The following is a 17093-nucleotide window of genomic DNA, read 5'->3' as shown; positions in this document are numbered from 1 at the left end:
TGTAGATAGCATAGCGGTCGCCCGCCGCGCCGACGACGACTTGACGTGACGACGGTGGCGTCCCCGTTGGTCACCGGTGGTCGCAGGAAGCCGGGAAACGGACGAATCAGGCAACCAGCTGCAGCGGCCAGCGGTTTATTTAATATTTTCTACGGTTAATACTTGTAACGCTCACGCTCGCGCCTCACACCGTTCTACACCTGTAATAAAAGTTGGTCGTGGGCGCCGCGTGTTCGTTGGGTTCAGTGCGATTTTTCTGTTTGCCCGCGAATTGACATCGTCGAATATCAGGTTGATCGTATATCGTTTAGCCGCACAAAAACGGATTTTAAAAAATTCGTCCGCTCAGATTTTTTTTTAAAATTTTGTTCGTCCACTCGTAAAAAACAAATTTAACCGTTATCAATTTATCATCCGTGGTGTGGATTTCAAGTGATAGCGGTGAACAATAATAAAAAAGCAACACATTTTCGGGCGGGTCTGCGAGGCGCGAGCGCATCCTTTGATAAGAGATAAAGCTGTACGAGCCTCAATCGCGGCCGGTTGTCGTTTCGTCGTCACGTAATTTATAGTGACCAGTGTTCATAATTATTAAAAAAAATGCTATATATATTTCCGCCGTTTTCCGTAGTTATTTTTCCGTTTGCGCGTTTTTGTTGAGCGGACGTGTTCAGTGTGCCGATCGCCGTCACCGAAGTTGTGTTTGTCTCGTCCATCGCATCGAGTTAAGTTGAACCGGTTTGAATGTGTGCCCGTCGAATTTATTTATTCAAACGACTCTAGTGATCCCAACCACGACGACCACCACCACACCGAATAATCGACCCCGTCTCTGAACCGTCTTCACCGTACAACTACGGCTAATGGACTCGTGAACTACACGACCACCGTGTGCTCATAGCCACATAGCCACGAGATAATGTCCACGACGCCGTTCGTGGTCAAGCACGATGGGAAGAAGCACAACATTGAACACTTTTTGCGCTTCCATCCGGGCGGCACCAACACATTGTCATTTCTGAAGAACGCCGATGTCACCGACCGGCTGCTTACCACTCACCACTCTGCTGCTGCATACGAGTTGCTCAAGGATTATAGAGTAGACGAGGAAGATGTAAACAAACACATTAGAGAAGATGGCGATCTAGAAGTAAGTGATAAGTTTATCAACAAAATGTACCTACTTTTTATTTATTTATTTTTATTTTATTACAATGTATAATACGGGGGGCCCAATTCAAATATAAATACAACTAGGAGAAATAAATATATCATGATGTAACAATATTAATAAAGATGCATGCACATAGAAAAAAATCATAAAATAACAATAAATAGGTAATGAAAAAGAATACAACTTACAAGTGTATGTAGATAATATAAATATAATCTAAAATAAATAAGATGGTTTCTCATTGACTAATTTCATTTTTCGAGAAAGAGGGTGATTTGAACTATAACTGGTGGAACAAAAAGGATATACTAAGCGAGAATTAAAGACAGGGGACATGAAAATTGACAGTCGGTAACAAGTTAGGAGTACCAAAATGTTTCCATTAATTGATTTAAATAAAATATGCTGGATCCCTCCTATCTGTTAGGGAAGACAGATTGTTCCTATTTTATAGTCTATATAGGTGTGGTTAGATAGATTATTCAACGGAAAATTAAAATGATTCATAAATTTACATTCTAGTTATTATGTACCTCAATTTTAATATTGTTTGGAAACGTTTAAAATATTCTATTATTTGTTACACGGATGATGGATATATTATTTAAAAACCTTGTTAGCATGTAAAAATTATAAAATTAAATAAAAATAGGATTATAGTGTTAAATTCCGTAAAAAACATTAAATGCTATAAAAAAAATTGATCTTAAAATTAAAAATTGTGAACAAATTTGGGTAACAATGCAAAGTGTATCAAAGACCTAGGGTACAGTAATTAATTTTGGTAATTACTCATGCCGTGCATGTCAATCAATTTATTTAAGTACCTTTTTAATCCTTTTTAATATTTAAAATTGAGTTTAAAATTAACACATTTTATCAATTGTCTGTGATTTATCAATGTAATAAAATAAACCTGTTTCATAAAAAGTTAAAAGTCTATCCAGTCACTCTAGGCAACAATCAAATCTTAAACTAATGAATCATACTTTGGATTTAATTCCGGATTAAATGTTCAGAATGTTTAGTTGTATGTGTAGTGTGTACTTACAAAAATGTCGTTAAAATTTTGAATATATTTTTAAGTAGGTAGTTGGCGTTGCCTTTAATCCTGCCTATAAATATTTAATTTAATCTAACCTAACTTACTCTTCTTATATATAGTTTGTATCTTTTATTCTTGGTGGTATTAAAAATGAATCTCAAAATGAATAAATTTGATTACAATGTAATACAAGTTATAGGTATTAAGTACCAAAGTAGGTACCTATATTATTAAGTTTAAGAATAGGTATAACACTTAAAATCAATTATTATATATTTATTAGATATAATTATATATAGGTACCTCTTTTATGTAGATTTCAACTTTTTTTATTCTAGTGTATCACACTTGTACTAGGGTTGATTATAATCAACAGTTAGTTCATCACCAAAAATAAAAAAATAAAAAGTTGTAATTAGGTACAAGTTTGGTGGCTTTTTTTATGTTTGTACGTTATATTATAGGTACATACTTATTAGCTTATTTGCTTAATAATAACTAATAAGGAATAACAATACCTATCTCAAGTTAATGAATATTATTCTTTTACCAAGTGTACAATGTACAATATTAGGTATTCTGTATTACGATGTAATGTTCACCAAACATCAATGAATTCAATATTTTAAAAGAAAACCATATTAGGACTCAATTTATAATAATCACAATTATATATTATGGTATAAAATAAGTTACTAAAATTATAGTGTTTCCTCAGTCTTAAGTCAGGTCTAAAGGCTATACATATACTAGATTATAATTAAATAGGCAAAAAAAACTAAAAGTCTATATTACAATATATACCTAATATCATAATCAGATAAATAAATGGTATTTGATAGTTGGTGGTGTACTGGCGTAGGTTAATTTTGGAAGTAATTATCTACCTTTGTAATATTCTTAATACATTTCCTAAAAGTTCTGTTTAACTGTGTAAGGTGTAACACTTTGTATATAATATATAAAATATATATCCAAAGATTGAACATACATAGGTAATGTGGATAGACAATGCTTGTATATTGATTTTATGTTAATGTTTATGAATTTTATAAAAACACTTTAACCACTATGAAATTAAAACTCATAGGCATCCAAATATCTGATTGAAAAAATTGTGTGTTTAGCCTATTGTGACATTAACATGTATTTTGTCACCACAAACCAATATGAAAATAAAATACACCGGTTTGTTTTGTTGTTGATAAATTTCTATCTTGAATTATCTATCTATTGTCTATTATTTTTATCTATGATAAAGCTTATAATATATACTTATATTTGGCTATAAAGTCATAAGTGCCTTTGATTTCAGAAGCCTTACAAATTAGAAATACCCAAATCTCATCTTAATTGATTAAAATTAAATCGCAATGCTACTTTTGGGAAAATTAACTCTTTAACTGATGTGCATTCAACTTAATGTATTTTAAGTTTTCATAATTTTAATAATATTTTATGGGGGATGGAGTGGCCGAGCGGATTACGGCATGGTTCTGACGCGTACCGTCACCTGTTTGAATCTCGACCACGGGCGGCTCATCTCTCTAGGCAGGCAACTGTCTAGAGAGTGAGGCCACCATCCCCAGACCAGGCATGGCAGAAACCTACGGGTGCCCAATTTGAAGTTCAGCCAAAACCAAACACACGTGTTTACCAAATACCTACGGTACTCTCCCCCACAATTGAAAAAAAAACCACCCGATGGCCTAAGTGAACCGTTACAACCGTGGGAGATCACATATAATATGTGTACTCAATAGGCAACAATGTTCTTTATATACTAACTATGTATTTTTAAGTTGTATTATTATTTTGTACCTAAATTGAACCGAACATTCCCAATTAAAAAAGCATATTATAGGGGATGTGTAAAAATTTGAACATTTAATTAATTTATTTTGTATTTTATTGGTTACGAACAATGAAATTAATATTATTATTATTTCATTTGCACATTATGCCACACTAAATCTATTACCACTGTCAATAATTGTCATATACTTAAATAACATACATTTAATTAAACAAAAACTAGATGCAAAACAAATGTTTAAGTACCAACTATAGTTAAACATTTGTTAATATAGTTAATATAGTTATAGCCTCGGTTATAGCCATTGGATATCAACTTAAATACAACTAAGACATTTTTACCTACTCTAATATTCATTATAATAATACACTTTACATAGGTATCCATTTAAGTCTCATCTAGAGACTATAATAATAGATTCCTCCCCGGTTTCCACAAAAAAAAGACCTATTAAAGTACCTTTAAAAAAAAAAAATTTTTGCGTTTTTACATAGCCATCTTGATACCTAGTGATACGGTTTCATTTTTAAACAATTTTTCCATAAGGTTTTTTTGTTTTTTTAAATACATGCACATAATATTATTGTGTTTAAATTATTTTAATGACAATCAAAAGATCAACCTATATTATTAAATAACAAATGATGAACAGTAATTTAATATAAATTGTAATAGTATTTGTGTTTAAGCATTTAATTAAATTGTACCTATACATTTTAAATTAAAATTATAATGAAGACAAATTACAAAATATGTACAGTGTATGTCGTATGATATGTTGGTCAAAATATCGTATGATATGTTGGTCAAAATATTTAATTATACATAGGTATCTATTAATACTCAAAAACAGTATAATATTAATGATTCATTTTTAATAATATGATACAATTATGTGTTATTTATCCACCTTGTGTGTAAGTATAAAATATGTATAATGTATACTTTTTTTTAGTATCACGACAATCACTTACATGACAAATAGTGTAAAGTTGTCAAAAAACGATAGCTTAACTTTATCGTAGTTTTGACCACGACTTAAGATAGTACTATTTTGACGCACCGTAATCCTCTATTCCACCCATTCTTAAGTAATCCTCGTAGGAACTTTTGACAGCTTGATAATAAATTGAAAAGATTGAAAATTATAAAATGCTTGTCGTTTGAGACTAGAATATTAACTTCAATAAAAATTTTCATGTAAATATTGTCGTATATATTAAGCCAAATATGTTTGTTTGTTCTCGAAATCTTATGTTCTGAAACACAATAGTTATATTGTTGGTATACCTATACTTTGGTCGAGACGTTGGTGGATAGTAGGCAAATATATCAAATAAAAATATTAATATTCATATTTAAATTATTTAAAAAAAAAGAATATTAAGCTTATTAAGTTTATAAAAATAAGTATACCTAATCACGATTACAAGCATATATTGCTAAGTTCACATATTATATAGTTTGGAGTATAAATTTAAATTTAATGCATGTGCCTTTATAAATACTAATAAATTTTATCTGACCAGTTAACACCCGATATGATAAAATTTACTTATACTAAATATTGATATAACAGTAAAAATGTCTTAATAACACGTAGATAATATAATAATTTTAACTATAGGTACGATATATATCTGGTATTCTGGTGACGAAAAATAGTAGTAGAAACTAGAAGTGATTAATAATTGATAAGGGAACAATATATTAAGTTAAATAGACGCCTCACGTCGATTAACGTTTTGTTATTATCCGTGTTTCATGCATACTAAATAATAATATATTGTATACCTGTAAAATCAAAGTATAGAATAAAACTTAACGCCATACATATCGCCATATCGACTATCGAGTAACTCACCATGTCATAACTTATTTTTATAATATAATATCAATGAACTGTGAACTCTAACTACGCGTATGCGTATCTGTAGAGATAATAAAATTACGAAAATGTTACCTTTATTTCTTAAAACTTAACTCGTCCTCCTACCATGTGAACGTTAGTGCCTCATATTGTATGTTAGCAAAAATAAAAAATTGCTAATATCTTAAGGGGATTGAAAGTGGGGATTTCTGTCTTTGTTTAACACGCGTGAAATATAGGAATTTAGATATTGTGTTCGATTTCCAAAGTACTGATTGATTTTAGTATAGTGATAAGAATTTTGAAAACATTTATGTTTGTCGTAATTTACTTAAGATCGATTTTTCCGTCATTTTTTTTTAGGATTATAACTCTACTTATGTCTTATCCGTGTATGTCCTCATCATATTTTCAAAAATAGTAGGTAACTTGATACGCGTTTAAGTATACTTTGGGTTTTTGCCTACATATTATGTGATTTGGATAGTTTGTATTTTTGTTGAGAAAATTATAAAATAGTTCGATTAAATTAAGTACCTATATCACAACCTATGTTACTTAATAATTTATTAGATACATGGAATGTTTGTATATATATAGTCATAAGGTATAACATTTTATTTGTATACTAAATATTAATTTACAGAATTGGCATAAATGAGGTTATAGACCAAACTTACAACTATAACTTATGAACCTTTGGAATAGTTAAATCAAATAAAATAGAGGCTATAGGTATTAGGTATATATTATATTTTTATTTTTATTTGAATATTGTCAGTAATTTGTTTGTTTTATTATGTTTATATCCTACCAGGTTTATATATTTAATAAATACTGTTCATTAATAATTCATTATTGATGTTTTATTCATTGACAATATACTCCTAAATTATTTAACTCAAAGGTACTCGAGTGCCTGCTATATCAAGACTATATTTTAAACCTGTAATTATAGTGTACACTTAATTCTGAACTTACATTATGTCAACCTTGACACTATCCCAAAAAAAAAAACATAAAATATTGCTGATTTTATTTATGTTTCCGACTTATTTTCCAAAAATACGTTTTGTTATGTAACTCCAGTCGTGACGAAAAATTTGAATACTTAAATTGTGTCACCAAACTAAGTATAATGAAGTACTCGTTAAAACGTATTTAATTTTAGTATCAGGTCTAGTTTTGTAAACTTTACCTTAGAGTATCTCTAATTGTTTAGCAACTGATTAAAATTCTAACAATAGTTATATAATTAAATAAAATTAAGTATAAACATTATAATTGTATTTACAAATCGTTAACTGTATTTTAGTAGGTATACTTCTATTTCTTTACGAAAATTAAATTAGTAAATTCTTCCAATAACATGATTATTGATTACCTATCAAAACTCAACTAGAAGGTTGGTACTTCATATACATTTGCGGTTATATCTATAAATATATATTATAATTATATTATAAATTTATTTTATACAGAGTGACTCTTTATAACAGAAATGACAGTAGTGACAGAATAATATATTTATATTATTTGTATGTACTTTACATCATGGAAATAAAGAAATAAAGAATAAATACTAAAGGAATTAATAATAATTTATATTTAATTCAAAACTAGTGGTATTTAAAACTCTTATTTCTTTAATTTAATAATATGAAACGTTTATAATAATTTAGATTTGTATCATTTTTAATTAGAAGTGGTGATTATTTTGATTTTCTTATTTTATCGGATTTAACGGATTCTCACTTCAATAAGGAATCCTGGTTTAAAAAATAATGTATGCAACATGTTTTCCCTGTGAATTGCCATGTTCGGTGTCCAAAGAAAGTTTAAAATATGTTATTTGGACCTTTTTAACAGATTATCAAAAATTAGTATCGTCTTGTAGACATGTTATTTTTAAATTTTCACAAAATTACTTATATTACACTAATTATAAAAATAATATAATATTAGTGATAATTGTCTCATTTAAATGTTGAAGCTTTTTACACTTTTAAAAAGTATTATAGACTTTAGCGATTTTGTAACAATTTATAATACTACTTCATCTTATACGTCATTTTTTATTGTCATTTATTAAACTGTTTATTAATGTTAAAAAAATATAAATAAGCCCAGTTTCAACTAAATTTTGTTGAAAACCGTTTTTATACATTTATCATTTCCTTCAAATTTAATATATCAACACACCACTGCCACATGCAGAAATGAGTGAAGCGAGACGAGTGCACTACATCCGGTGATATAGTGTTCAGCTATCTTCTCATATTTGAAGTATGAAAAAATCACATATTTTAGCATTTTTAGAGTTATTGTATTGTATATTATTATAATGGTAAGAACTTGGCATTGATTTCATACATTTTTTTTAAACGTTCTGGGCACTCAAGAAAACTATGAAGTTGATTTACATATTGCATAGATTACAGTATTATTCTATTATGCACATGTTATAAAATCGGGTCCGCAGAAGTCTAATACATAAGTAGGTTTTTCGGAACAAAATATTTGGAACTCTGACAATATATTCAACCCGTAGAAGTTTTTATTCAGACCTCTTTTAAAAATGTATCAATGTGTGGTTTTGAAAAAAGAAAATATTTTAATGAATTGTGTCCGAGGTATTCATTTTTTCTTATTTAAAAATAAAGCTATTTATAAATATTCCATATGATAATCAGTTGGGAATGAACGTGTTTATAAACTTCAATGATTAATGATAGGTTAATAACATATATATTTTATATGTATAGGTTCATACAATCATAATACCTATATTATAAATAATAATATTTACTACCATACTATTATGTTTGGTGCAGATATAATTGGTTTATAAGTTCACCAATCTATACCCCGTCTATAATTCATTGTTATTTATAATATTATTTTCGTATTCTTCTGATTTAGAAAATAATTATTTAAAATGTTTAAGTCAAGTTGAGTTGTATTATTTGTATAGTGGCTAATTAATCACTAAATATCCTATTTAACTTTTACGCTTGTTGCTATAAACAGCTCTTGATAGTATTTATTCAGACTAGAAAGCAGTTGAGAGAACTGTGACGTCATTCGTTTTGACAATGCCGATCAATGTATTGGCCCAGAAATATTCGGACAATTAACCCCCTTAGTCGTCGGCATAGCTCAGCTATATTAGAGCTCCTGTCCAGACCGATATTTATGGTGGTTTGCCCTCCTGCAGTATTATTGTTGATGATCTAGTACCAAATCATGGTTTCGAATTAATAACTTGTAACATTCTACATATTCTATAAGTATAATGCTCATTGTAATGGTCATCTGTAATGGTGCTTATCTTGAGTTAATCATTTTCATTGATATTAATTATAATTGGGGTCTAAATAAAATGTAGTGTGTCTATTTTTTTTTTATTTAGGTGTACAGTTGTACATATGTGATTAGTTATCACTTTTTCGGTAAAAGACATACTCTAAAAGTAAAAGTTTCATATAGCTCTTGTCTAGATTGCTAACAGAACACGGCCGGATGGTACATTAGACTATCAGAGAGGTTATTTTTAAATTTCATAGTAGTTTTCTAGAAAGATACGAAAAATCCATAATATTACAGGAATCCATCCTGTGGAGGATAGGATTCACGATGGGCAGGAAAACTTTTTGTATTATTTTACTATACCTACTTAATAATCCTAGAGACTTGAAAATATATTCGTCAATTATGATGTAGGTATTTAAGTTTGTAGAAGCAATATAATGTTAAAAACAGTATTGATCATAGGCAGTTATTAGGAAAATATTTATAATCAATGTACCTACCCCTTTATTTTTATTTCATGCAATTTAAAATTTTGATTTAGAACTGCAAATTGCAATTACCATGATTAATAAAATATATGGTTTTAGGCTATACCTATATTTATTAAATCTCTACAATTTTAACTGGTAATTTTAGATGTTGAGTGGAATGAGAAGGAAGCTAAGTGGCTTTACAGTGTTATTTTTTTCCGTGATAAAATTTATGACCAGAAGACTTGACTTAATCAGCAGACATACTATAATATATACCTATTTTTCAGTACCGAATTTTATTCAGTCGGAACTTTTGACTTTTGGAAATATTTCGATCAATGTCTGAAAAAACTCAAAAAATAATAAGAAAAATCATAATTCCAAAAATAATTAATTCACAAGTTCTATAATAAACACCAATTACTTACGTAATTTAGTACTATATAGACGGTGACAAAATGTTCAGTATTTTTTATTGAAATATTAGGCTACTATTATTTAGATTTCTTGATTTTTACACACAAACCATATTTTTATAGGTTTGCTATTAATATGACGTAATATTAAACCTAGTGAATACATAACTAACGTTAGAAACTTAAGTGTATATTACACCGAAGCTCCGCTCAGAATAGTTTTACTGAATGCAATTATTTATCATTGGTTTAAAATGCGATACATCCATTACAGTGCCTCCTCAGTGGCGATGGATGAGTTACCTACTATACAGCAGAGCGAGTTTCCCGTTAGTTTTTTAGTTCATCGGCTATCGCCGTTTAACATTTTTAAATGCTTCATAAATATACGTCTTTAGCCAACAATTTTACTCACGATCGTTTTTTAAATGTGATTATTATTTTAAAATTTCTAATAATTGTACAATATTGGCTTATTTTAGGGTGACTGGAGCAAGATGACTGATAAAACTGTTTTTATACGTATTGAATGACTAAAAAATAAAAATGTAAAGTTCTGTTCGCGCTAATGCTAACGGCAGTGGCGTCATTTGGGGGAGCGCAACTGGGGCATTTGCCCCAAACTAGTATTTACATCAACCTTAAGTCAGCACATTTACCACCTCTCCTTAACTACTATGCTATGAGATTCTGAGTGAAAACAATTTTGAACCGGAAAAGCAGTGAAAAGTTGCTCTAGTCTATTAAAAACTAAAATGACGCCACTGGCTAACGGAACATCTAAATTTAATACCTAGGTATAATGTACTATACTGTATATGCTACCATAACATTTGTCTTTTACGTATATTCTGTTAAATATAAATTATAGGTATATTAATAAAAATAAAAATATTATAAATTTATATCCATATCTAATATCTATGTTGTATGTGTATTTTTAATTTGTATAGTCCACATACAACATAAATATACAGTATAAAAAAATGTTCAATAATAAAATATTAAAATCACATAAACATTTTTTAATTAATTTTATTATTATTGTATTTATGTTATAATAAATAACAATTGTTTATTTTGTTTTGTTTTAGAGTCTTGTAGATTGGAATCGACCTATGTTTTGGCAAGTTGGATCATTAGGCCCAAAGTATAAAGAATGGGTGTTGGCTCCTGTTGATCGAAAACTGAGATTGTTCGGCTCCGACTTCATAGAATCGCTCACGATTACTTCATGGTATATGGTGCCATCGATTTGGATACCTGTGATGTTTTACCTGATATTCATTGGTTACCAGAGGTTAAGAAGTTCACTAACCAGCACAGTAGATCAAACAATTACTTCAGGTATGAAAAACAGATTATTTTACAAACAGCACCCTTATAATTTTAAATATTTATGAATGTGTACTTGCTAAATAAATAATGGTTTTAATATTTTTTAATTTTTATTAACACCCAATGGCCTATGTTGCCGCGGGTTACCCGATAAAAAAAAAAAATTTATTAATGTATATGTTAGATACCAGAATATTGATACAATTATATCATCGAATACCTATCAATATTTTAAGACAATATAATAATATATATTATTTGTTATTTATTAAGTTAAATATTTTATTTTTTTTTGTTGATCATGAAGCCTGGCAACTATGGCCATTAGCTTTTTTTATTTTTGTTTGTAGGGGAGGAATTTGTAGGTTAATAAACACGTGTGTTTTGGTTTAGCAGATTTTTTAGTAGGCACACGTAGGTATCTTACATGCCTGGGTGGGGGTTACGGCACTTCTCTCCGGACACCGTGACTTGCCGAAAGAAAAATGCCGCCCGCTGCAGGATTCGAACCGGCGCCGGTGTGCGTCGCAACCGACGCCTTAATCTGCTAGGCCACTCCGTCTCCCAGTTAAATATTTATCTGTGGTTTAAGTGTATTATTGAATTAAACTATAAATAAATATTTTATCTGCATTGGAATTTAGAAAGCTTTAACTACGGGTTAATGAATAATAATTTAATATAATATATTCAAATAAAATATTTTAAATATATTTTATTGCACATAAGAAATACATTCAGCTTGATTTCTTTTCATGAATAAATCTATAACTTAAACATTCAAACAATTTTTTAGATTTTTTTGAAGCTATTTTTTTATGTACCTATACAATTTAAAATGTTCATAAATCTTATAAAATAGACTAACATTCTCCCTATGAGTTTTAGGTCATTTCATTTTAGTATTACAATTATTCAGTTCGCATTTTTATTTTAAATGCCTGTTTTAATTTTTTTTATACGATGAGTGGATTTTCAAATTTAAATGCTATAAGATATTAACTATTGTTTATTTCACGTTCAAATAATAGCTGCGTATATTATACAGTTCGTCCCGAAAGTCCTTTTTACCTAATTATCTCCAATGCAAATCATTAGAAAATGTATGCTATTCAATTTTAACTTTCTTATACAAAACAGTTGAAAAACAGCATTTAAATATATTGATGTGTCACGGTCTAGCAGATATATATTTGGGCCTTGGGGTGATACCAGACTCTTGAGATATGCTATATAATATATATTATATATGTAGATATTTTATTACTCGTAATCATTTGATTAACTGATAAATCAATTAAAATAAAACTATTCCATTAACTACTTTAAATTCATTCCGACATTCCGACGATTTTGCTGCCTCCTTGCTGTCCTTGTTGTCCTCCTCTTAGTTTATAAGATATAATATATTTAAATTATAATTATAAAATAAAATAATAAAATATTATAATGGAGCCTTTCATTTTCGTATATAAACCGCTTATATAATATATATTCACCATAGGACTACACATTTGTACTATATTGGAAAATAATAATTGAAACATTAGTATCTTCTTAAAAAATTGTAAACTTAATCAGTAAGCCTTCGTGGAACTGTTTTTATTATAATATTAGTAAAAACCGTAAAATATCATGATACTTTATTTCTTATACATTTAATTAAAACTGGTTAATATAGGAAAAGACCGGTGATTATTACATAATTCAAATTGGTTAGACAACGAATATACGATCACATTTTTATGATAATATATAATATAATAATATTATATTCATTCAATTTCTATAATATATATATAAAGTTTAATACACAAGTTCATTAATAAAATACATTTTGAAATTTAAAATTTTTAAAATACGTTTTAATAAATTAGCAATAACCCAAGTAAAACTGTTCTGTTGAGTATTGAAGTGCCAAAATGTTAAGTCAGCCAAATGGGATGCTGGCGAGACTAGGCGATTTTTAGGTCATGACGTCAAACTTCTCTATTCCACTTGTGTAACGACCTACACAATTTATGGTCAATAAAAAAATAAGTTTATGCAATTGGTTGTTTGTAGGTTTTTTTTTAAATAGATATTTTGTTGATCTACAAGGACGGTAAAATTGTGTGTATAATATAATATTGTCACTTATCATAATTTAATCAGTCAATCCTTGATTAATAAATAAAATGTTAACAATAATTACATGAATTAGTATTACAGTTTTATGCGTAATAAAGTGTTTATATGGTATTTTTAAAAACTGTATTTCTAAAGACGGATAAACTGTACTAATTTACAGGCATTTATCCTAAATAAGACTCTGAAAAGATCTTTATTTACTCTAAAATAGTCAATGTAAAAACCACAATGATTTAAAACTTAAGCTAGGCATTTGAAAATTAGCTGGTATAAAATACCAATAGAACTAAAAAAACACTTATTATTTTGGATAGTATGTAAGCATTTGATTTTTTTCTACTAGCTCTATAGAACTCAGCTATAGTACTCAGTTCTTTTAGCTACAAACGGTATTCATTCTTATGCACGTATAATAAAATATATAGTAATTTAATATGTATTAAAAATTATAATTTTTAATAATATTTATATTATTATTATTATTATCCTAATTGACGGAAAAAACTCCATTTACAAAACAATATATATAAACTTGTGTAGAGGCACAGATACAATAGAATTAGGTACGAATAATATAAAACTCACATGAAATTATATAACAATAAGAACATATTATTTGGTATTTAATTGTACAGCCATAATTAATTATTAATTAATATTAATATCCATAGTGTTTCCTATAGACATCAGTATATTTGTAGGTGATGATTTTAAGTATGTTTTAGAAACATTATTGATTAAAAAACTTTCTTGATTTCTGGTGGATTTGGTATTAAGTTGAAAATTTAATCGTTCCAGTAAATAAGGACAGTCTATTGAGTTGTTTAATAGTTTTAATAAAAATGAATAATGCAGGGTACTTCTCCTTGTGTTTAGCGATTATATATTAAAATATGACAATATTCCATCATAATCTGAATGTCGTGGACGTTCGACTTTAAATTTAAATGCTAAAATACGAAGAAAACGATTCTGAACAGCTTCGAGATTTTGAGTTACCCCTATGTTATCTGAAGACCAAATAAGGGATGCATATTCTAATTGAGATAAGATATTTAGAAAATAAATACTTTTAAAGGCATTTAAATTATTAAAATTAGTACAAGTTCGTGTAATGAAACCGAGATTTTGGAACGCTTTATTGGTTATTTTATCAATGTGTTCATTAAAACAGAGTTTAGAATCAAACGTGGTTCCTAAGTCGGTAAATAATTTCATCAGTTCAATAAAAACATTGCTAAATTTATAATCAAAATAAATTTGAGATTTTTTAATATTAAATGATAGTATTTTGCATTTGTTGATATTGAGGTTCAGAACATTTAAATAACAGCAATCATTTAAATTATTTAAATCATCTTGTAATTTAAAACAATCATTAATCGAATCAATTTTTTTAAATATTTGAGTGTCTTATTATCGTATTTATATCATTTATAAATAATAGAAATAATGTGGGTGAAAGATGGTCGCCTTGAGGAACACCTGAGAGAACATGGATGGGTTCTGAAATAAACTGATTTAATTTAACTACCTAGCTGTATTCTATTAGTTAAAAAAGAGGTAAGCATGTTAGTAATGGGTCGCTGAATTCAATTTTTTGAAATTTCTGTATAAGTAGAAAATGATCTACACTATCAAATGCTTTTTAAAAATCTGTGAAAACCATATCCATTTGGGATTTAGCTGAGAAAAAATCGATTATATTGTGTTTGAATATGGCTAGATTGGTTGTAGTAGAATGTCCCTTATGAAAACCATGTTGAGTGTCACACAAAAAACTATTTATTATACGGGACATATTTTTATTTATTATTTTTGAAAATATTTTTGGAAGTACAGAGATTATTGAAATTGGACGGTAATTATCTACCGAAGGGCCACCTTTCTTGAAAATAGGGGAAATAAATACAGTTTTCCAGATTGTAGGAAATATACCAGAATTAAGTGACTGGCTAAAAAGAAAATGAATATGAGGTGCGAGGACAAAACGGCGTTCATCTAAAAATGTAACCGACAGATTATCAGGGCCTATTGACAAATTTAATTTTAGATCATCTAATTCATAAAAAACATCTTAAAGTGATATATCAAAGTTATTAATACAGAAAGGTGATTCAATAGTATGGATATCTGGCATATTTAATAGAGGTTTTTTGTATACGTTTGAGAAAAATAATTTTCCAAAAAGATTAACTATATCTTGACCATTGTCGGCAATAACTTTATTATAATATGGTCAATAAACAAATTCAAATTCAAAAGAACCTTACAATTAAATGTTTTTAGTTGGGAAATGGGAATACACACGTATTTTATGATGATTAATATTTGTTTTTAGTAAATGTACGTATATTTAAATACAAAATAAATACATGTACATTGTAATATTATAATGAATATGATATAACCAGAGCTCGGGGCTTATAGCACTTAAAATCATTAAAATAAGCGCTTAAAAACATAATTATAAGCACTCAAATAAGCATTTAAAAATCTTAAATTTAAGCAAAAACATTTAATCAAAAAAAAAAACAAATAAATAAATCTTTATTTTTCTAAGTATTTGCACACATACGATGACGAAAGAAATTCGGCAACGAAAGCAACACGACGAACGCGAACGACAATCGACTACGAAACTTTGAAATAAAAACATTATTTGTATTTATCACGCCAATAAAACCACGACAGTCAAATAATATTATTATTTACCGAGAAATTAGTGATAAACTGATAAACATGAACTCAATATTATATTAATTTGTTTCCCCTAAATCCAGTTCTATTTTGAGCGTTGGAATATTTTTGTTAACCCTGCAACGATGCCGTGGACGGCGGTGGACTACGCAACAACGTAGATAAGTTAAGAATTATTTTTAATTTTAATTCTGTTAAAAACAACTTTGCAGGAGAATATCATAAAAAAGTAGAAAAACTGGTTTAAAAGCAAAAATTATCAAAAAAACTGGAAATAGTCATTTTTTTGAAAAATCGCCGAAAAAAGCAAAAAAAGCACTTTCAAATTTCATTATTAAACGTGTCGTAACATGACATACACTTGCTTAGCACTCTGCTACACTTTAAGTCTATCTATAAAACTAAGCAAATGCTTTAAGTCCCGAGCCCTGGATCTAACAACACATTTATTATTGTACTATTTTATTTTCAAAATTAAAATATAGAAGATACAATACAAATTACTAAGTATTAACAACTTATAACTTGGAATCTTGTATTACATTTGTAAGCTTTTTGATCGACACACATTTTTTATTAACATCACATCTTATTCTACAGATACTATAGAAAAAAACTAAAATACATTTTAGAAATAAAGTTACCAAACAGTTATTTTAATAGTAATACTACAACTTAACAAATATTCCTTATTTTTTTTGCTTTTCCTGATTATTTAAAAAAAATACTGGGTAATTTTAATTTTGACCTCCAAAAAGTATTAACTAGATCCAATTTTTTTACCATAAACCTCCATTAGAGTTGATAATCAGAGCATTT

General features: G+C 28.2%; 1 protein-coding gene across 1 annotated transcript in view; it reads left to right on the top strand.

The window, feature by feature from the left end:
• Window positions 1-192: 192 nt before the first annotated feature.
• LOC132938161 (fatty acid 2-hydroxylase) overlaps window positions 193-17093 on the top strand; it is a 40910-nt gene continuing 24009 nt past the window's right edge. The window contains exons 1-2 of the mRNA XM_061004847.1: window positions 193-1150; window positions 11201-11453. Coding sequence (XP_060860830.1) covers window positions 920-1150; window positions 11201-11453 — 484 coding nt within the window. The 5' untranslated portion in view covers window positions 193-919. The remainder of the gene's footprint in view (window positions 1151-11200; window positions 11454-17093) is intronic.

This window comes from Metopolophium dirhodum, chromosome 2, assembly GCF_019925205.1.
Source record: "Metopolophium dirhodum isolate CAU chromosome 2, ASM1992520v1, whole genome shotgun sequence".
NCBI lineage: Eukaryota > Metazoa > Arthropoda > Insecta > Hemiptera > Aphididae > Metopolophium > Metopolophium dirhodum.
The sequence above is the reverse complement of the archived record's forward strand: the minus strand, read 5'-3'. Positions and strand labels throughout refer to the sequence as shown.